This window comes from Canis lupus, chromosome 33, assembly GCF_011100685.1.
Source record: "Canis lupus familiaris isolate Mischka breed German Shepherd chromosome 33, alternate assembly UU_Cfam_GSD_1.0, whole genome shotgun sequence".
Taxonomy (NCBI): domain Eukaryota; kingdom Metazoa; phylum Chordata; class Mammalia; order Carnivora; family Canidae; genus Canis; species Canis lupus.
Window position 1 is genome coordinate 29457399 of NC_049254.1, and position 23425 is coordinate 29480823.

At 39.6% G+C, this 23425-nt stretch overlaps 1 protein-coding gene across 5 annotated transcripts in view; it reads left to right on the forward strand.

Annotated features, from left to right (window-relative positions):
* The window catches only part of IQCG (IQ motif containing G), a 45202-nt gene that overhangs the window by 16675 nt on the left and 5102 nt on the right, over nt 1-23425 (forward strand). For 4 of the 5 annotated variants that reach the window (XM_038583090.1, XM_038583089.1, XM_038583091.1 and 1 more), the window contains 3 exons: nt 6027-6108; nt 15756-15917; nt 17528-17602. In XM_038583090.1, the coding sequence (XP_038439018.1) occupies nt 6027-6108; nt 15756-15917; nt 17528-17602 (319 nt within the window). The remainder of the gene's footprint in view (nt 1-6026; nt 6109-15755; nt 15918-17527; nt 17603-23425) is intronic. The other variant, XM_038583092.1, reaches the window with a different exon arrangement.

The window sequence follows — 23425 nt, forward strand, 5'->3', positions numbered from 1 at the left end:
TTAAAAAAAAAATCTCATCCATATATGTAAGAACATAGAGAAAGATGTGGGAGGATATACATCAAAAGATTTAACATTGCTTACTTCACAGGAGGGAATTGGACGGGATTCCTATTCAGTTTTGAAATAATTCCTATTCAGTTTTGAAATATTACAATATGCACTTGTTACTTAGTGATTTCAAAAAAAGCTAATCAAGTAAGAAAAAGAAAAAAGAAAAATATGTACTACTATTTGGAAGGGAGAAGATAATCTCAATGTAGATAGTTTGCTAGTGATTGATTTTCCATATGATTACATAGTGATCATGTATGATAATCTCTTCTTTTAGTTTTTCTTCCAATTAGATAGGCATCAATTTAGATCTATTTAAGTTAGGAAATTATATATAGATTTGGGCAAATCAGTAACAAATTGTGATTGACGCTTTTTAAATCACATTTAATGATAGATAAAAGAGAGAAAAGATTTTCTATTTAGTTCCTTGAATGAGAGCTCCATTGAGATAAAATTTATATCTTGTTAAATACATTATTCAGACCTGTTAAAATGGTGAGGAAGGCTTTATTCAGGACTACTGTAATAGGGAGAGAGATTAGGCTCAACTCTGAATACAGTAAAGGCAGCTGAGGGTTTCTACCAGTGAGAACAGTGAGGGTGTCAGTGGGAGGGTGTCAGTGGATGGAAAATCACTAAGAGACATAAAGAGTAGGGGATTCTTGGTAAACTAAACAGGATTCTTGCTGAAAGCACACCAAAGGCGTAGACATCAAGGGTTGGGGATGAAGAATTTGATCAGATATCCAGGGTGATCAGATGTCAAGGGTGAGGGATTCTCTCTAAACTAACTTAGCAGAAATCTTGCTAAACTTGGTGATGCAGGCTGAAGGCAAGGAGAGGAGCCAAGGTCAAGGCCTACTAGAGAGGAAGGCTCAGAGAAGCCTGATTAGTTTGGTCAAGGAAAGAGTCTGTCAATGCCATGAATGAATAACATTCATCCTCTTAAAGTGTACAATTTTGTGGTTTTATTCACAGTTGTGCAACCATCACCACTATCTAATTCCAGAACATTCTCATTCCAAAAAGAAAGCCTATACTCATTAGTACTCACTCTCCATGCCTCTCAGCTCATCTATTTAGTTTTATTTTATTTTATTTTTTTCTATTTAGTTTTAAATGAAGCTTCTCTTAGTGATAATTGTCTTCACTAATAGTAAAATCTTACAAAATAATAAGAAAAATACCAGTATGTAAAAAAAAAAAAAAAAAAAAAAAAGGATAAAAATAATGAGTGAGTCTTGGGGAAAGCCCCACATAGGGCCTGCCATGGAATGATTTTTCCTTCTTCTAGGAGCAGAGAGTACGAAAGACATGCTTATGCATTCTACTCGGGACATGTGTGCATATATGCCCCTGAATAAGAATTAAGAACATAAAAATCTTCTGTTTAAATTCCGTTTGGTTAAGAATTTAAGAATCATTTTCACTTTTTTTTTTTTTAAAGTAATCTCTATACCCAACGTGGGGCTCAAACTCACAACCTCGAGATCAAGAGTGGCATGCTCTTCTGACTTGAGCCAGCCAGCTGCCCCTCACTTATTTTTTAATATGTATCCCACTTCAGTATTATTCAGGGGAGATACACCATGTGTTTCAAAAGCAAAAGAAAGGAGACAATTTGCCAGGTTTTAAGGCCTTTTGACATTTTGGTCAGAAAGGTCAAGATGTATGAGGTATCAGTTTCATCATGGTCACTCAGGCTCTACTCTAGAAAGGTAAACAGCCAGAACAGCCCCTCTGCTTGCTGAAGTGATCCCCTGGGTGCTCCTTATTGGAACTCAGCTGTAGAACATAGGTCACTATTAAGGTGCAAACCACACCAGCACTATTCCCATTGGTAGCAGAAGGGTGTACATAACTTAGATACCATGTCAGTATTGTTCGGGCATTGCTTTTTTTCTTTTTTTTTTTTTAATAGAATTCAGTTTTACATTTATAGAAAAATTGAGCTGAAACTAGAGTTCCTGTATCCCTTTTCATTAACATCTTAGATTAATGCAGTGCATTTGTTGTCATCGATGAATCAATATTGATACATTATTATTAACTAAAGTTCATAGTTTACATTGGGGATCACTCTGTGTTACACATTCTAAGGGTTTTGACCAATGTGGTGACCTGCATTTACCATTACGGTTTTATACAGAATAGTTTCACTGCCCTAAAAATCCTGAGTTTTGCCTATTCACCCCTCCTGCCCTCCCCCTGGGTCCCTGGCAACCACTGATTTTTTTTTTTTTTTTTTTACAGCCTTCATAGTTTTGCTTTCTTCAGAATGTCATGTAGTTGGAGTCATACAGTACGTAGCTTTTCCAGATTGGCTTCTTACATTTAGTATTATGTGTTTAAGTTTCTCCCATGTGTTTTCCCATGCTTGACAGCTCATTTCTTTGTCAGCACAGAATAATATTTTATTGTCTGGGGGCACCTGGGTGGCTCAGTTGGTTAAACTCTGCCTTCAGTTCAGGTCATAATCCCAGAGTTCTGGGATCCAGGTCCACATGGGGCTTCCTGCTCCACAGGGAGCCTGCTTCTCCCTCTCCCTCTCCGTGCCACTCCCCCTGCTTGTGCTTGCTCGTGCGCGCACTCTCTCTCTGTCAAATACCTAAATAAAATCTTTTAAAATAATAATATTTTACTGTGTGGATATACCACAGTTTATTCACATACTGAAGGACAACCTGATTGCTTCCAAGTTTTAGCAATAACTCAATAAAGCTACTTTAAACATCTACATACAGTTTTTTTTTTTTTAAGATTTATTTGTTTATGAGAGAGAGGAAAGAGAGAGAGAGCTGGGGGGAGAAGGGCGGGGGCAGAGGGAGAGAGAAACTAAGCCGACTCTGCACTGAGTGTGGAGCACAACGCGTGACTCAATCTCATGACACTGAGATCAGACCTGAGTCAAAACCAAGGGTGAGATGCTTTAACTGACTTCACCACACAGGCACCCCTCTGTGTACATGTTTTTGTGGGGATCTAAATGTTTAATTCGTTTGAGGAAATACCAAGGAGCATAATTGCTAGGTCAGCATTTGGTGGTGTCAATCTTTGGGTTTCTGCCATTCTATTCAGTGTGTAGTGGCCTTGCTGCTGTTTTAGCCGGGCATTGCTTTAGAGAGAGAATGCAAAGTGGGCTGACTGGTCTGTATCTCTCAAGGTGCTGAAATTTCCTTTCATTGTGATGATAAAGTGCAGTCTGATCCAGAGAGGTGAGACATCCTTTGATTTGGCCTATCTAAAAATGACAGGAAATGATAGGATAGACCGTTCACTGAGGGGCCAGTGAACGGCCCCTATTGGCCACTAGTGGGCCAATAAACATAAAATAAATGTTTACCTTCAAGTCATTTTTCATTTCTCCCGCTGGCCAGTTTTCTTCTTTATGTCAAACAACACTAGTGGGTATATAGTTTTAGATGTAATCTATTGGTTTTTTTCCATTCCCCTAGAATAGTTAGAGCATAATTTTTGGTTAAATTAATACTTAGTATTTTGATGATGATTATTTTTTATAAATAGTCAAAAGAGGGGACATACAATATATATAATGATTAAATTTTCTTCCTTGAACAGCTTTTTTTCTCCTAGAGTTAAATCTTTCATTTTTTTGTCTGTTTTGACATTTCTGTTCCAAATCCAGTACCCAACTCTTCACCAGAGCCCTGAAACTCTTTAAGTGTAGTCATACATATTAAGTCTTCCCTTTTTTTTTTTTTTCTTTTTTTTCCTTTTGAGACTTTCTTCTGTTCTTTCTCCCCTATTTGTTACTGTTGCTCCTAGGGCCTGCAGCATTGCTATAGTTTTGGGCCTTCCCTTCATCTCCTGAGATTTCCTTTTGATCCTGTTTTCTAGATCCCCATTCCTCCTCTTTTTTATGTGAATCTTTCATTTCATTGGAGCATGTCTTTCTGTAACTTCTTGAGCAAAGGGTGCATGGAATTTACATATATTAAGATTTTACATGTCTGAAAATATCTTTTTCTGTCCTCATACTTTGACTAAGTACAGATTTTTAGATTGAAAATCATCTCATAATTTTGAAGGCAATAAATACTCTACTAATTTCTAGTTTCCACTGTAAATAACATTTATTTAACTGAATCTACCCTCAGGTTCTGAATTTATTATTAGAGAAATATTTTTCCTCCTTCTTATGTTTCTTGTAATCTGTAAATAGTAATTACATAATATATACTTCGGCAATTGACAATCTCAGTCTCATGATTCTGGTTAAGTACATGCTTTGTAAACATTCCTGAATAGCAGTACTTATCTAGATGATATTTAGTGGTAACATGTCTTGGTTGTTGCTGCAGATTGAATGTTTATGTACTCCACCCCTGCCTCCAACTTATTTGTTGAAATCCTAACCCTCAATGTGATGGTATTAGAAGGTGGGACCTTTGGGAGGTGGTTAGGTCATGAGGGTGGAGGCCTCATGGATGAGATTAATGCCCATATAAAAGAGACCCCAGGGAGCTTCTTCTCCCCTTCCATCATATAAAGATGCAAGTGAAAATGATAATCTGTGAACCAGGAAACAGTTTCTCACCAGACACTTAATCTGATGGCACCTAGATCTTGGACTTCACAGCCTCCAAACTGAGAAATGAATTCTGTTATTTATAAACCATCCAAACTGGGCAGCCCGGGTGTCTCAGGGGTTTAGCGCCGCCTTCAGCCCAGGGCCTGATCCTGGAGACCCGGGATCAAGTCCCACGTCGGGCTCCCTGCATGGAGCCTGCTTCTCCCTCTGCCTGTGTCTCTGCCTCTCTCTCTCTCTGTGTCTCTCATGAATAAATAAATAAAATCTTTAAAAAAAAATAAAAAAATAAGCCATCCAAACTGATAGATATGTTTGTTTTTGTTTTTGTTTTTTTAAGATTTATTTATTTATTTATTTATTCATGACAGAGAGAGAGGCAGAGACACAGGCAGAGGGAGAAGCAGGCTTCATGCCGGGATCCTGACGCGGGACTCGATCCTGGGTCTCCGGGATCAGGCCCTGGGCTGCCCCTGATAGATATATTTGTAATGGCAGCCCGAGCTAAGATAGGTTTTATTTTGTTTATTCTTACTTTGTTTTGTTTATTGTTTTGTTATTTTGTTTTTCTTTAAACCTAGATAATGGGATTACTAGAGATCAGCAGAATTCTGAGTGCAAACAGAAACAGTAACATAAAATAGTTATGTTCTCATTGGGACAGTACTGAATTTGAATCCTGCTTTGCCATCTACTGTTTGTGTGATCATGGCAAGGGCGTGAAGTCATGTCTTCTGGGAGATGCCAAGATGACATTATTCATGCAAAAACTTTATCAGGGGAAACACCTGAGTGAGAGATAATATGGAGGGAGCCTTCAGACTCAATGCGGAACTGACCCCAAGTGAAGGAGAGGGAAGATTACATGGAAGAGAATGCCCTGCCCTTCCTTTTCCCCTTCCTGTTCCCCCTCCTCTTAGCCTTTTCTCGGCAGTACCTATTTTAGATACAACACAAAAACCAAAAAAATCCTCTTCTGGTTTACTAAAACAAATCGCAGTCTTCTGTAAAGTGTTGCTAAAAGTGTTCCATGGACCAACACCATTAGCAACATCTGAGAACTTGTTAGAAATGTGAATTGTGAGTTGTGGGGCACCTGGGTGGCTCAGTTGGTTTGGCATCTGCCTTGGGGTCAGGTCATGATCACAGGATCTTGGGATTGAGCCCCTGCTTCTCCCTCTCCTCTCTGCTTGTGCTCTCTGTCACTATCTCTATCTCTCTCTCTGAAATAAATAAATAAAACCTTTAAAAAAAGAGAGAGAGAGAGAGATGAAAATTGCAGGGCTCCATCCCAGACCTACTAAATCTGTTTTTAAACATTGAGGATGAAAAAAAAAAAGAAAAAAAACACTGAGGATGAGCCTTGTGCATGCTAGTTTGAGAAACACACCTCTAAACAAATCATTCTTATTTCTTCTAGGGAGGAAAAAGGAAAAAAACAGATAAAATCTCTTCAAAAACATCTATTTACTGTCAAAAAGGAACGGCAAGCTGAAATACAGGTAAGAATCACCTGGCCAACACTGGAAGTTACTGAGCTAAAACAGTTATGTAGAAGCCATCTTTCCTAAGCAAAGAAAAATTACATATGAGAAATTGTTGTTTCTCCCGGAATGCCTTTACTACTGAAAATATAAAGAGAGTAACTAGAGAGTTGCCTGGGATATATAAGTCAGACCAGGATAGAACTCAGGGAGACCCCAACCCTCTGGAACTCCCCTCCCATCCCACTCAATCAAACCACCTACCCCCTCCCTATAGGAGACCTTGTCTCAGGCAGTCTCTGGTATTCCAGCATCCCACATGGGAGACTGTAGTCCCAGATGGGACATTAAACACACTACAAACCTCCTTATACATGATGGTTCAGTGTGATGTCAACTGTATTATATTCCAAGTACAGAGTAGATTTAATGGGCTTTTATGGTCATTAGGACCTAACCTTATATCTAATTTACCTCTGTAAGAAAATGCATCCTAAGTTTTAAGCAATAGACTTGTAAAACAATGTTTGGGCTACAGCATAGGTAGTTAGAAATTAATTCTATTAGGATGTCTAACACTATTAGCAGTTTAGAAAGTTACAAACTATGGCTTAATATCAGCTTTTGCCTAGCTATTTGGACAAGTTTATACTTCATATCAGGGAGTCTTCATTATTTCCTATATAGAAGTTAGAAGACTTTTTTTTAAAGAAAGATTTGATTTACTTATTTCAGAGAGAGAGGGAGGGAGAGAGCATGAGAAGGGGGAGGGCCAGAGGGAGAAGCAGACTCCCCGCTGAGGGAGTCCAACATGGAGCTGGATTCAGGACTCGATCCCAGGACCCTGGGATCATGACCTGAGCCAAAGGCAAACACTTTGACTGAGCCACCCAGGCACTCCAGAAGTTAGAACATTATTTTAAAAATATATTTGGAAGAACTGTCTATGAAGGGTCATTAGCTTTTCTTCCAAGACACTATCTTTATGTCTTCTGAGCAAATTGCTTAACGTAAGATAATAAGAGACTTATTTTCTATTTACTAATTATAAAGTACCTTTGGTAATGACTTTTACATCATTATCTCTGTTAACCCTCTGCTTATTGCTTACATTTTTTTGAGAAACATTTTTCTTTTCTAGAGTTTCACAAAACTTGGTGTGAGCTTAGGTTTTCTTTTTTTTTTTTAATTTTTATTTATTTATGATAGTCACAGAGAGAGAGAGAGAGAGAGAGAGAGAGGCAGAGACACAGGCAGAGGGAGAAGCAGGCTCCATGCACCGGGAGCCCGATGTGGGATTCGATCCCGGGTCCCCAGGATGGCGCCCTGGGCCAAAGGCAGGCGCCAAACCGCTGCGCCACCCAGGGATCCCAGGTTTTCTAATGAATAGATTTTTTTCAGAAGTTTCTTAGCTTTTTTTCCCTGAACAAATCTCTGATTATTTAAAAACTCTTGCATTTCTTGACTATTAAGATAGAAGATATTTATATTAATTTCCTTTTAAGCATCCATATCAGATAATATGAAAAGAAATCTCAGGCTTGGCACTCTGCCAGTTAACTCCCTGATGTAACCATCATAACCACTTTTTTCCTCTTTCTTTAAAAAATTGTTGATGAAGTAGAGTTTTCCAGGCAACCTCTAACACTTATTTGTGAAACTTATCCTCCTGGATGACATCTCAGCCATTACATTCAAGCAAAGTAAAACTAAAGCAGAATATCACTCAGATATTTTGATCATCAGCAGAAGAATAAACCAAGACTGAAGATCCAAGGCAAACCTTTGTGGTTTTTTTAGATTATGATTTTAATTTACTTAGTAGTCTTTTACCTATACCCCTTTTTATTTTTAAACAAATGGTTGCTCTAGGGATTTCTTTTCACGATCTATTTAGCATTAATACTGTACCACTTCACATAAAATGTAAAAACCTTCCACCTATATATTTCCACTATTTCCTCTCCACCACTATCCTTTATTCTGTGTCTGTCATATACATTACATTTAATGTATATTACAAAGACAAGACAAAAAAACATCAGGTTTTCATCTTAATTTATGTGTTTTTATTTTTTATTTTATTTATTTATTTATTTTTAAAGATTTTATTTATTTATTTATTCATGAAAGACTGAGAGACAGAGAGAGCCAGAAACAAAGGCAGAGGGAGAAGCAGGCTCCATGCACCGGGAGCCTGATGTGGGATTCGATCCCGGGTCTCCAGGATCGCGCCCTGGGCCAAAGGCAGGTGCCAAACCGCTGTGCCACCCAGGGATCCCAATTTATGTGTTTTTAAAAATGAAGAGGAAAATGGTTGTCTTACCCCGATATTTATCAATAAGCTTCCATCTGGTGTCATTTCCTCTCAGCTTAAAGAATAGTAAATCTTACTCCTTTACTATTTATTCCAATCCATGTTTGCTGTAAACAAGTCCTCTTAATATTCTTTTACCTAGAAATGCATCTATTTTGCTTTTGTTCATAGAGGATATTTTCAATGGGTATAGAATTTTGGTTTGACAGATTTTTCTTTCAGTACTTTAAGGATTGTCACTATCTTTTGGTCTCCATTATTTATTTTGAGACGATAGTAGTTATTCAAATCATTGCTCTCCTGTATATAATGGGTTTGCTTTTGAAATTTTTATTTTCATTAAAAATTTTTTTTAGATAGAATGAGTTCATGAGTTGGGGAGGGGTAGAAGGAGAGGGAAAGAGAGAATCCTAAGGAGGCTCGATGCCCAACATGGAGCCCAACAGAGGGCTACATCTCACGGTCCTGACTGAGATCGTGATCTGAGCGGAAATCAAGAGTCAGATAGATGTTTAACTGACTGAACTATCCAGGCATCTCTTGAATTTTTTTTTAATCTTTAATTTTCTGCAGTTTGATTATACTGTTCTTAGATTTGCTTTTCTTCATATTTATTCTGTTTGGGTTTCACTTAGATGCCTGAATATGTAAATTTGTGTCTTTCACAAAATTTTTGAAATTTTCAGCCCTTATCCTTTTTTCCCTTAATTTTTTATTGTGGCAAAATACACATAACATAAAATATACCATCTTAACCATTCTTAAGTGTACAGTTCAGTGGTATTGAGTATATTTCATTGTTGTGCAACCACCACCACCATCTATCTCCAGAACTCTTTTCATTTTGCAAAACTGGAACTATACCCCTTAACCAGTAATCTACAATACCCCCACCCTTTAACCAGCCCCTGGTAACTACAGTTTTACTTTCTGTCACTATGATTTTGACTACTCTAAGTACCTCATGGAGGTGCAATAGTACCGTATTTGTGTTTGTGACTGCCAGCCAGTAAATTTTCAGATAGTTATAAATTTTCATTTGCTTGCACAGATCCTACTAGAACCTCAATTATCCCTATTGGACTTTTTTTTTAAATTTTATTTATTTATTCATAGAGACACAGAGAGAGAGAGAGGCAGAGACACAGGCAGAGGGAGAAGCAGGCTCCATGCAGGGAGCCCGATGTGGGACTTGATCCCGGGTCTCCAGGATCACACCCTGGGCTGCAGGCGGCGCTAAACCGCTGAGCCACCAGGGCTGCCCCCTATTGGACTTTTTTATATTGACCTGCAGGTCTCTCTGTTCCTTAAAATTTTTTTTCTCTTTGTTCATCTGATTAAATAATCTCTATTTGTCTATTTTCAAGTTCACTGACTTTCTATCTCCTCCATTCTGCTGTTAAGCCTTTCTAGTACTTTTTTAAAAATGCATTTAGGGTAATGTATTTTTTAATTTTAGAATTTCCATTTAGTTCTTTTTTTTATAGTTCTCTTTCTCTGCTGAGATTTCCTGTTTTTTTAATTTATTATGAGCCTATTAGTGTTTACTGAGTTTTCTTTAAAATCCTTGTCCTCTGGGATGCCTGTTTGGCTCAGTCAGTAGAGCCTACAACTCTTAATCTCAAGGTTGTGAGTTCAAGCCCCAAGTTGGGAGGAGAGATTACTTAAAAAGAAAAAAAAATTTTTTTAAAGATTTTATTTATTTATTCATGGGAGACTGAGAGGCACAGACACAGGCAGAGGGAGAAGCAGGCTCCATGCAGGGAGCCCGATGTGGGACTTGATCCCAGGTCTCCAGTATCACACCCTGGGCTGAAGGTGGCGCCAAACCACTGAGCCACCCAGGCTGCCCCACTTACAAAGAAAAAATTTTAAAGAGATTTTATTTATCATGAGAGACACACAGAGAGAGGCAGAAACATAGGCAGAGGGAGCCTGATATGGGACTCGATCCTGGGATCCTGGGATCACGACCTGACCTGAAGGCAGACGCTCAACCACTGAGCCACCCAGGTGCCCCTAAAAAGAAAATCTTAAAAAATCCTTGTCTGCTAATTCCAACATTTTAATTTTAAGGTTAATCTCTCTTGAGTGTGGTCATAGTTTTCTTTTTCTTCAAAATGGAGTAATTTGGGGATGTGTCTTCCACTCTGTGAATGTTATGTTGTAGAGACTCTGCATTGTGTTCTATCTCCCAAAGTGTACTGACATTTTTGTTTTAGTGGTCAGTTAACTTGGTTAAATTAAAGCTAAAAACTCTCACCTACATTGGGCAGTAGTTGAAGTCTCAGTTCACTTTCTTTTATTCTTACCAGGACTGCCTGCATTCTTCTTGGCACCTGTGTGCCTCAGGAATCAACCAAAGATTTGGACAGAATTTATTTACCAAATGTGAAGTTTCCTTTCTCTTGTTCAGCATTATTGAAAATTATTTGGCTGTGATTGTCCAAAATCTGTTTTCTGGTTTTTCGTTATAAAAAGTTTTCACTGCTTCACACATGCCACCACCACCACCCCCTGCATAGTGTAGTGCTGACTGTGGTCTAATCGACCTCATAAAAAGTTGGAAACTCACCACATGCTGTACCCTACTTACAACTGTCTCCTCCTTCCAGAATCTGCCTGATTTAGTACACTCTCCAATGTTTTTATGTAATTTCCTTTTGTGTGAAGTCTAGAGTTTATAATTATTAACTGTGTAAGGGTCATTCTTTTAAGAGTTTATTGGCAATAGTGAAAGTAGAATTTCTAAATATTCAGTTAGGAGATAGAACTTGGGATATATAAGGAACTGAAGGAAGGCCAGTTTAGCTGCTAAAGTTTGGAAAGAAAGGGAGTGAGTAGCATAGATGAACCTAGAACAGGAGACAGGGAACAGATTATGGAGGGCCTTTTAAGCTACACTTGTCTGGGCAAACATCATCAATGGTTGCCATCTAGGTAGGGGAGCCTCATCATGTAAGAAATCTGTCTTCTCCCTGGGGAGTCAGGGTTTGGACCATGTTAAAATTCTGGGTTTGTAATCTTTGTTGTTATGCTTCTTAGGGCTATTTCTAATCTACTCCAGACCCATGGCTTTATGCTGACCTGGAGTTTCTTTAAGCAGTTACCTTTACATCATCCTGCTGCCTCTGGCACGTACAATAAAGCTTTCCAGTACTGGAGCTGCCACTGAGATATTTAGCCTGGGAGACAGTCTCAAAACAGGGTGCCAAGGAGGATTTATTTTTCTCCTGGGCCTAGGGCTTCTCATTTCCCTTAAGTTTATATATGTATTTACATATGTGTGTGTGTGTGTGTGTGTGTGTGTATACACATCTCTTTCTCTCAAATAAATAAATTCATTTTTAGAATAAGTACTTTGTTTTCAAAATTTTATTTATTTTAGAGAGAGAGAGAGCAAGCATGAGTGGGAGATAGAGAAAGAGGGAGCTCCACTGAGCAGGGAGCCCAATGCGGGGCTCACTCTAAGGACCCCAGGATCAGGGCCTGAGCCGAAGACAGGTGCTTAACCAACTGAGCCACCCAGGCATCCCACAAAATTTAAAAAGAAAGAAGAAAGAAAGAAAGAAAGAAAGAAAGAAAGAAAGAAAGAAAGAAAGAAAGAAAGAAAGAAAGAAAGAAAGAAAGAAAGAAGTAAATGAAGATATAGAAGGCATGCTTGCTAATTTGCAAGCAACTCAAAGCTGGTATATGATAAATAATAGACATCAGAATTCAGAATCTTGTTGATTATTAGAACACTGAACTGATTCCAACAGGATGCAAAAGTGAAACGAAAGGCCTTATTTTGTTCAAAAGATTCTTATAAGTTGAGAATTGTGAAGACCTACTTGTCTTCAATAGTTTTATTAGGTGCTTAGCCAGGTTCTAACATGAATCCCTGAAGTGGGGCTTTACCACTTTTTGTTGTAGTAACAGCATTATTTATTTATTTATTTTTAATTTTTTAAAAAAGATTTTATTTATTCATGAGAGACACACACGGAGAGGCAGAGACACAGGCAGAGGGAGAAGCAGGCTCCATGCAGGGAGCCCGATGCGGAACTCGATCCCAGGTCTCCAGGATCACACCCTGGGCTGAAGGGAGCGCTAAACCGCTGAGCCACCTGGGCTGCCCATAACAGCATTTTTTAAAAAAAGATTTTATTTGTATATGTGTGAGAGAGAGAAAGGAGAGAGAGCAAAGCAGGAGGAGGGGCCAGAGGGACAAGCAGATTCCCCAATGAGTGTGGAGTCCCATCCCAGGGCCCTGGGATCATGACCTAAGCCGAAGTAAGACATTTAACCAACTGACCCACCCAGGTGCCCCATAGTAATAGCATTTAAAAAATCTTTTTTAAGAAAATATTTTTAGTAATAGCATTTTTAAAAGGTACCTGCCTTCCCATCTTCTGTAGATATCCTAGAGTCTTCCTTTTGCAGTGCTGCTTCTACTGAGTCGCGATCAGGACCCTGACAATCATGACCACACAGTCTTGTGAAAAGCATTTGAAGCGCTTCTTTGTTTTGATTACCATAGTTTGCGGCACTGTTTATACAACAGGGGAAAAAATACTCCCCTGTCCTCTGTTGCACTTAGACATTTATAATATTGTGTATAGTGTTAGGCATTACATTTAAAGGAGTTTACTCAGAAGAGATCAGTCAAGATAGTGAGTAGTGAGATGTATGGAAACGTTATTACAAAAGGAAAGAAAAGAAGTTGGTACAATTGAAATGGGAATAGTTCAAGTGGAAATGAAGTAATGGGTGGAATTGGGGCCTGAAACTTTAGAAGTTTGGACGTGACTGTGTTTCATCTGCATCTTAGAAGGGGTGACTCTGTAGCTCAGAGTGTATTGGGAGACCGTTCCAGAATCAGCCAGTATTCTTAGTCAGACAGAGACAAATACAGATGTTAACTTCATACAGAATTTTGTTTTTCTGTGGCTCTTTTTACTTTAATAGACCACATTCCCATTTTCCTTTTTCCATCCAATCAAACTCTCATCTCAACTTTGTGTTCAATTATGAAAATGGACACTAGCATTAAAATTCTTTGGCTCACACTTTTGTGGCAGCCATCAGAGCCTTATTAACTATAATTGGTTGACTGCTTGTTTCCATTACTAAATCCTGTTCTTCTGAATTCAAATAACAAGTACTGATCTGAAGGCAGTTCGAGGATTTGTAAGTAAAGTTTGCTCTGCTACGAAAACCCACAAATATGCTGCCTCAGTCCACAGACCTTGATCACGGGGAAGGTTGCAGACACCCTGGACAAGCAGGGTTATGCTGGTGGGTTGTGGTGAAGACAGATCTTTTCTTAGGGAGCAACTTAAAAGGAGTTCATACAACGGACAACGACCCTGGGCCCGTACTCCACTGCTTGTAGGCCTCCTCTCTTTTGTATACTGCAGGTGAAGATCCGGGGTGACGCTGCAGTGCACCTGGTATGCTTTGATCAAGATTTGACCATCACTAGTCTGTCCATATTTTACATCTTCTGTTCCCACATGGTCACCACAGGAGGCCACAAGTTGTGCCGAACAGCAGTAAGGAGGGAATAATCTGAGGCGCATGACGACGGCACAAAACCAGATGCCTTTGGCTTGGCACAGGGCAGCTGTAGACCAATGTCAAATGACCTTACTAAGTTATATAATGCAGCACCTTTTGCTTGCCGTAGGCAGAAACTCCTAGAGTTTTAACTCTGCATTTCTGATCTTTGTATTTTTACTCTGAAAGACTTAATATTCAGCTTGAAAAAGACAACTGACCAGAACATTTTCTTGAGTTTTTGAAAGTGTATCTTTGTATGGATGCTATTTAATGAATACCTAACTGTTTCACATGGTCAGGTTCTGTGAGAAACAAAATCACGATTATTTATATGGGCTGAGGTTTTCTAGAAAAGGCTTTCTGGACGTAAGTGGTATATAAGCAGGGCCTCAAAGAGAGACTGAGTGGTTAAGCAGGTGTACAGATTCCGGCCAGTGAGGAAAGGAAGCCATCCCATTCCACTCTAACTGAAGCCTTCCAAAACTCCAGACTTGGTCGCCAACCGCCTTACAGCTTGAATTAGAAGGGAGCAGAGAAGCAAAATGGCAAGAGACGGGAAAGGGAAGTGTAGAGAAAAGGAAGGGGCAAAAGTGAGCCCCAAAAGACCCCTCTAAAAATGAGTTTTTTTTTTTATGAGAACCACAGAGAGAGAGAGAGAGAGAGAGAGAACAAGCTGGGTGTGGGGTGGAAGAAGGGCAGAGGGAGAGAGAATCCTGAAGGAGACTCCCTGCCATGCAGGTCCCCCTGCCCCCAACACGAGGCTGATCCGACCCCAAGATCATGACCTGAGCTGAAATCAAGAATTGGCTGCCCAACTCCCTGAGCCACCCAGGTACCACCTAAGGTGTTATCTTTAAGTAATTTCTGCACCCAATGTGAGCTCAAACTCATAATCCTGAGATCCAGACATTCCACTGACTGATCCAGCCAGGCGCTCCAAAAGGTTTGTTTGACTTTGTCAATTTTCTAGAAAAGGCTTTTGGCTAGATCGTAAGCTCTGTGGGGGCAAGGACCATGTCTATTAGGTCTCCACTGTTTAACTTAGTATGGTACAGAATGAATATTTTTTTAATGAATATTGAAACCTTAAAATTGCCGAGCACTTTGTGACCTGCCAAGGGTTTTCACTTACTCTCAATTAATTCCTTCTAATCACTTGCTGAGATATTCCAGGCAGGGCAGATAGTAATGAAGGTAAGACTTAGAGAATTTAACTGACTTGGCTAATACAGCTGTTGGGGGCTTGGGTGGGAAGACACCTGATTCTCTTGATCATTTAGACCAGTGCTCTTTCTACCAAAATGAAGTAGTAATGGGAAATCTTTATGCATACAGACGACCCAGATAGTGCACCTAGGAAAGAATCTCCCATTCCTGATGCTTAGAACTACTTCTCTTTCATTTTCATCTATACTATCCATGATTATTGGCTAAGTTTCCTACAGTGCAGAAACAGAAAAATAGATTCAGTTTCTTGTTGATTTATAGATACAAAAGGTAGGCTTCAGTCATTGGCTGAACTGAATGGAGGTAGAATGTATTTTATTTATTTTGTTATTTTTTTAAATTTTGTTATTTTTTTAAAAAGATGTATTCATTTTAGAGAGAGAGGAGAGGCAGAGGGAAAGGGAGAGAGAGTTTTAGGCAGACTCCCCGCTGAGTGGGGAGCCTGATGCCAGGCTCCATCTCACTGCCCTGAGATCATGACCTGACCTGAAATCAAGAATTGGATGCCCAACCGACTGAGCCACCTAGGTGCCGCCTGAATGTATTTTAATTTCGAAAACTGGGCTTACCTCTACAGAGTCGGAATGAATATATTGCTCACCTCAAGGACCAGTTGCAAGAGATGAAGGCAAAAACCAACATGGAAAATCGCTATATGAAGAGAAACACTGATCTGCAGATCTCCCAGACCCAGAAGAAATGTAACAGAACCGAGGAGCTCTTGCTGGAGGAGATAGAGGTAATCACTGCATTTGGCACGAGCATGGTGCATGGCATGTGGGCTTTCACTCTTCATCTGCCTCAACTGACAGAGGAGGGAGGAAGAGGAGATTTTCTTGATCTCTGCTCCATCTCTCCTGCAACTCTCACATTTGAGATTAGAAATAAAAACAAAACAAGGTCTGGTGTATTTGCAGGCAGAGATTCTGATGGGCTGTAGCCTACATCTTTTTGTAATGATGTCGAAAATCAATTGTACTTTCTTTTTTTCTTAAGATTTTATTTATTTATCCACTTTTATCCACAAGAGACACACAGAGAGAGGTAGAGACATAGGCAGAGGGAGTCGCAGGCTTTCTGCGGGGACCCCAATCTGGGACTCGATCCTAGACTCTGGGATCAGTCCCTGAGCAGAAGGCAGATGCTCAACCACTGAGCCACCCAGGCGTTCCCCACCCCCACCCCCCTTTTTAAAGATTTTATTTATTTTCAGTTGTACTTTATTTCTTTGGTCACTTTATCTGTATCTTATAAAACCACTTGCCATTTTTCCTAGTAATTAGGGAGAAACAAGATACTTATTAAGTGTGGGTTTTGCTGCTGCCTTCCTCACCCCACCGGTACCTTTTGTACCTCCAGTAAGAAATACAAAGTCAAGAGAGCTGAACTTCATTCAAACCTAAATTTATAAAGATGAGAAGTCACAGTGGAAAATATCAGGAGAAAGACACAAGGGGTAGACCCTCCTTAGAAAAGGAAGGCTAAAATGGCTAAATGAACAATGGGTTGGTGAGAGGGAGCAAACATGGGAAGTGCCCTCTGTGTGCAGGAGGACTGCTTTCTTTGGGCCCCTACTTAGTGGAAAGCTTACTCCCCAGGTATGGCGTAGGACTCGGACTACAAACCTTTCTTGTATCCTGGAATTTTCTTTTCGAGGCCTAAGAACCGTGTGCCCTTGAAACATTGTTTCTCTCCTTATCCAAGCCAGCAAATCGTGGTCCTTTTGTCCTGGGCTCTGGCATGTGTCCAGCACAATGCCCGACACATGGCTCAGTGATGTTCTTGAACACGAACTGGGTGGAAGGGAATTGATTTGCCACCCTAGTGCAATACAACAGGATTCTTGGGATCCCAGCTGGTAAAGAAAATCTGAGGGGCGCCTGGGTGGTTCAGTCAGTTAAGCATCTGCCTTTGGCTCAGGTCATGATCTTAGTTAGGTCCTGGGATCGAGCCCCATGTGGGGGTTCCCTGCTCAGCAGGGAGTCTGCTTCTCCCTCTCGCTCTGCTGCTCCCCCTGCTTGGGCTCCATCTCTCGTTTTCTCTCTTTCTCTCAAATATATATATTTTTTAAGATTTTATTTATTTATTCATGAGAGACACAGAGAGAGGCAGAGACCCAGGCAGAGGGAGGAGAAGCAGGCTCCCTGCAGGGAGCCCGATGTGGGACTCGATCCCGGGACTTTGGGATCACGACCTTACCTGAAGGTTAATAAAATCTTAACCAAAAAGAAATAAGGAAAGCAGCCAGGCAGCCAGCCTGAGATACTGTCACAGCTACACCTCTAATCTTGAGAACTTCTCATTCTGAACCGTGCTGGCAGGAATTCCTGATATTTATCGTTTTCACAGAAACTGAGGTTGAAAACCGAAGAAGAGAACAGGATTCATATGGAGATTGAAACGTTCCTTAAGAAGGAGCAGCAGGTGGGTCACCCAAACTCCACTTACAAAATACCATGTATGGCAAAAAAATTGTTTTTAAGGAAATAAATTATTTGAGGGATAAAAAAATCAGGGCAGCCCTGATGGCGCAGCGGTTTAGCGCCGCCTGCAGCCCAGGGCGTGATCCTGGAGACCCAGGATCGAGTCCCACATCGGGCTCCCTGCATGGAGCCTGCTTCTCCCTCTGCCTGTGTCTCTGCCCCTCTCTCTCTGTTTCTCATGAATAAATAAAATCTGAAAAAAAAAATCAACCAGAATTTTACTGGCCTAATGAATGAGCTTTAGACCATGTCTTGTCTCACAGTTACTCATCTGAATGAACATTTTATAAAGCTGTAATTTGAGCACAGGTAAAATTTTGTCTTCTGCCTTTATCAGCTAGCAATATATAACAAACTTTTCTTGCTCCTATATTCCTCATAGTCATAATTTTAAATTAAAATTTACTGATTCTTAAAATTATTAAAATAACATACTCTTAGTTGAGGGAAGTTTTTTTTTGTCAGTTGCTTTTTGCCTCATTTTTTTCATGTTATTATAGTGTCTTCATAAAAATAATTTAAAATAGCTTTATGTTCTATTGAATGGTCATGCCTTAGTTGACTTGTTACCCTTTATTTTGGATATTTAGATTATTTCCAAGGTTTCATTATTATAAATAATGCAGTAATGAAAGCTTTGCCAAAAAACTGTTTTCCTTCACTGTAGTTATTTACCAAAAATAAATCTGAAACATGACAGTATTATGTCAGAGAGAATGGTATTTTGTGACTTGATAAATATTACTAATACTTTCTAATCTACACTAGCATCAACAATGTAAATTGCTGACACTTATTTCAAGGTACCATCAACCATTCTAGGCATTTTAGTTATTTTAAGGTTCTAACTTAATGACTTGTTTTATTTTGCCTTTTTTTTTTTGCTAATAGAATTGAAAAATTGGCCATTTCCATATATTTATTTATTCATCTTATTTCTTCTTGTGTGAATCATATGTGACTGAAATGTTTTAATTTATTTCAAATACTAATGACAAACCAAGCTGAATGGAATTAAAAAAAATCCCTGTTAAATGAATAAGGAAAAAAATGTCCAGCTTATGATTCAGTCTACCTTTGAGAAGGCTACTGAATTTTCAGTAAACAATTCCAAGTTTATGGTTAAAGAAAATAATTTATAGATGCTATCTCACAGGACTTTGCTGAAAAAAATAAATCTGGTAGGCTATTAGGAACAGAGACTTCTATCCTGGCAATTTAGGGATTATGTACCATGTTACCTATTCAAGTGTTAGACACATAATTAGCAGGTGTTTAATAACAATCAGATAAGTTGGTGGATAAATGGACAATGGATGGATAAAGTCAGTGTTTCCTAGATCTTCAGCCCAGTAACACAAGCAACACAGAAATACTTTTCAGTGAGAAATTTGAAACAGCACAGAAATTCATAGATTTTAAAAAGTGAAAAGTGAAAGCTTTCTTAATTACTCCAAAATGTTCCAAAATTTCTTCCACATATTTTTCTTTGATATATGTACTTTTGTATGTACAAAATACTTATATTTTTTAGTATTTATCTATCCATCTATGTCTATTTATTTATATTTGTGACATAAACATGATCATACCATATATATTATTCCAGACACTTTTTTTTTCTTTTAAGACCTTATTTATTTATTCATGAGAGACACACACACAGAGAAAGGCAGAGATGCAGGCAGAGGGATAAGCAGGCCCCTCACAGGGAGCCCAATATGGGACTTGATCCTGGGACTCCAGGATCACGCCCTGAGCTGAAGACAGATGCTCAACTGCTGAGCCACCAGGCATCCCCAGACACTTTTTTTTCTTAATTTACTTTATCTTATGTTTTCTATGGCAGAACAACTACTATAGAATATGCCATAGAGGGGATATACCAAGATTTAGTTAACTATTTTTCTGCCAGTGGACTTTCAGTTTGTTTCCAAGATTTGCTAGTATAACAATGCTAAACATTTTGAGATATGTCTCTAAATGCATAGTATACGGAAAGGCTATTCATTTTTACATATCAGTGTAGATCCCTTATGTCCCCTCATATTAGTTTTAATGGCTTTTCAGTTAATTCATTTAGATTTTCTAGATTGAAGATAGAAAATCTTATTGAAAATAAAATCTTTTAAAAAAGGGTGGGGGGATACCTGGGTGGCTCAGCGGTTTAGCGCCTGCCTTTGGCCCACGGCGTGGTCCTGGGGTCCTGGGATCTAGTCCCATGTTGGGGGACTCCCTGCATGGAGCCTGCATGGAGCCTGCTTCTCCCTGCATGGAGCCTGCTTCTCCCTCTGCCTGTGTCTCTGCCTCTCTCTCTTTCATGAGTAAATAAATAAAATCTTAAAAAAAAATCTATTGACAGCAAAGAATAATTTTATATTTTCCTTTTTGTTATTTATATGTTTATTTCCATTTTGTGGCTAATTGTATAGCTTGAGGGTCAAGTGTAATGTTGATTAGTAGCAGTGGTAAGGGGGCACCATTTTTCTATTATTGGTTTTAATGGTATTTTAGTCAGTATTACACAGGAATTCATAGTAATGCCAAGTTTCTCATGTGCAAATTAGGTCACTCATTGGGAAATAATAGGACCCTGAAACTTGGAATAGGAATATCTCGATGGATTCAGAAGCAACTAATAATCTTGAACTCCTAAGTAACTCTGAATTTCCCTTGCCAGTGGAAGTATTATGCCTTCCATGGTCTGAAGAGTTTAGCCTTTCTTTCTCTGAAAATGCCATAGTAATAATTTCATCTGAATCAGATGCTCACTCTGAAGACCCAGCACAATCACTCCTATTGCCCCTGGTTCTATAACTAGAGTCAAATCTCAGCAAGTTCCAGGGTACAGATAACTCAGATAACTCTAATTCAGAGGGAAATAGCTTGCAAACCTACAGAATTACAAGACTTTGCTTGTAATTGGGAGACCTGTGGGGATGGATTCTAAGGGTATTAGAGCGATGAGGATGGAATATAACACTAGATTGAATCACGTTCATTGATAAGGGTATACTTACTAGAGATTCAATGTGATAGCTTGTGAAGCTGGAGGTGGCTAATAGTTCACTTGAAACTTGGACTCAACAATTCAACAGTGGCCCACATTTAATGAGGTGTATATGTCAGAGCTTCCCTACTTTGATTTGGAGGAGAGAATCCAAAGACTTAGGAAAATAGGAATATCAGAGTGAATTTGTGTGACCTACAAATCTGCCGTTGAGTACCTATATGTAATGAGTTTCTCTGAGACATTTCTTCCCAGAAGACACTCCTATACTAAGACATTGAGAAATACATTAATGAGGGGAGCACCCCATATCCTTGAAAAGGTCTTTGGTTGCTTTCTTTTGTAGGCCAGGTAAGATCATGGGTGATATCACCATTGAAATGCTGATAATGAGATCCTGGAGAACCAGAGAATATGTGGCAGCACTTGACTGCCAAAGACGGGTGACCACATTTACCATGAAGGGCAGCAGGCATGAACTGGAAATCAGAATGCCTTTGCCCATGAAGGGTATTTGGCGATGGCTGATTAACCATGGTACTCCTCTGAACAAAACTGATGAGCAGCCTGATAAAGAATCACTTGATGTATATAACAGAAGAAAGTCCAAATCTGGTACCAAAGCCCTGATTTGAGTCACCACAATGAGGAGTCATGGTTTCTCCTCCAATTTCCAGAACTAAGTCAATTCAAAGACCAAAGTCCCTTAATTGAAAGGGCCAGGTCCCCCTGAGGATGAACTGCAGCATTACTGCAGGTAGATACTGTGAATCTTCCTCTAAGCCTACTCAGAGGGACGTGTGGTTATTTATTGGAATTCCTATACACCGGAAAACAGGCTTTTTCAGATTACTAAACATTGGCTCTAAATTGATACTGCCTCCTGGGGACCCAAAACAACATTGTGGACCCTACTCAAAAAGAGGGATTATAGTGCTCAGGTGATAGGTGGAGTCTTAAGTCTGATTTACTCTGGGCCCACTCGTTCTATGGATCCACCCTATAGTTGTTTCCCATATATTACATATGGACATATAATTGGAATAGATGTACTTGGCAACAGACTTTCCACATTGGCTCTCTGACCTATGGAGTGAGGGCCATTATGGTAGTAAGGGCCAAGTAGAAGTCTCTGGAACTTCCCCTTCCAACCAACATAGTAAATCATAAGCAAATGCTGCACCCCAGCTGCAGCTGCAGCAATTAGTGCCAACAACAACAAGCAGAGGTTGTGATACTTATCACAGCCCCATTTAGCTCAGCTGAGTAGCCAGCTGAATGGGTAGTGACTGTGGACTACTGTAAATGTAATCAGGTGATGACTTCAGTTGCCGCTACAGTTCCAGATGTGGTATCTTGACTGGAGAAATTCTTCAAAGGCCACTGGCACTTGGTAGGCAGCTATTAACCTCCCTCTGACCATAGCCAGTGTCTCCAAACTAGTTTGGAAAAACCTCCCGAAACAGTTTGCTTTTACCTGGCAGGGCCAACAATATACTCTCACAGGCTCACATCAGGGTTGTGTCAATCCTCCTGTTCTCTGCCATAATACAGTCTGAAGAGACATTGCTTGCTTTGACTTTCTACAAAACATGGTAGTGGTCCATTGCATTATGTTGATTGTATCTAGTGAACAGGACGTAGCAAGGACCTTGGATGCCTTAGTAAAACATATGAGAAGGTGGGAGAGGAGCTATTTTTGGTACCAGTTTTGAATCATGCTTCAGTTGGGTGACAGAAAACACACCAGCAGTTTCAGCAGGCAACATTTAACAAAAGAATCATTAACAAACAAACAAACAAACAAACAAAAGGATGAAAGAGAACTCTAAGGAATATCCTCAGGTTGAAGGATGTATCCAAGGAAGGGATAAACTGATGTTTGCCTCATTGCCCTGGGTTAGAGCAGGTTCACAGCTAGTGGGATAAAGATGGCACACTGGGAACTGTGGACTCTGGTAAGCAAGAATCCTCCCGTTGTGTCAACAAAACTTGTTGGTGAATAAGTGGCACAAGTGTCCCACACACATGCCACTGTCAGCCTCACCCCAGGAACAAAAGAGGAAGGACACTGGACTGAGCAGAGCTTTCCTCTCGTGTCCCTCCAGTGCCCTCTACTGACAAAGGTGATCATTGTGTCAGCTGGCAAAAGAACTAGGCTGTAATTGTCACTCCTTTCCAAATAATTTCTAATTTATTTTTCTCTCAACATTCTGAGTGTTTCCAAACATATGCAGAGTTGGAAGAATTTTATAGTGAACACCCATATATCCACCGTCTACTGGTACATGCTACTATTAACATATTTTTATTCTTGCTTCATCGCATTTCTATGTATCCTTCCTCCATTAACCCATCTTACCTTTTTCATGCCTTTTGATAAATTAAACATTATAATTTGTAGTTTATAATTTGATATTTCCTTAGCCTATGAGTTGTTTAAAAAAGCGTATTTCTTGGGGATCCCTGGGTGGCTCAGCGGTTTAGCGCCTGCCTTTGGCCCAGGGCATGATCCTGGAGTCCCTGGATCGAGTCCCACATCGGGCTCCCTGCATGGAGTCTGCTTCTCCCTCTGCTTGTGTCTCTGCCTCTCTCTCCCTCTCTCTGTGTATCTCATGAATAAATAATAAAATCTTTAAAAAAAATAAATAAAAGCGTATTTCTTAAATGTCCAGGAAGTTGGAGTTGGAGAGGGAGTGTGAGGCTTTCTATCGCTGACAACCCTTTGAGATCTACACTCTTACAGTCTTCCAC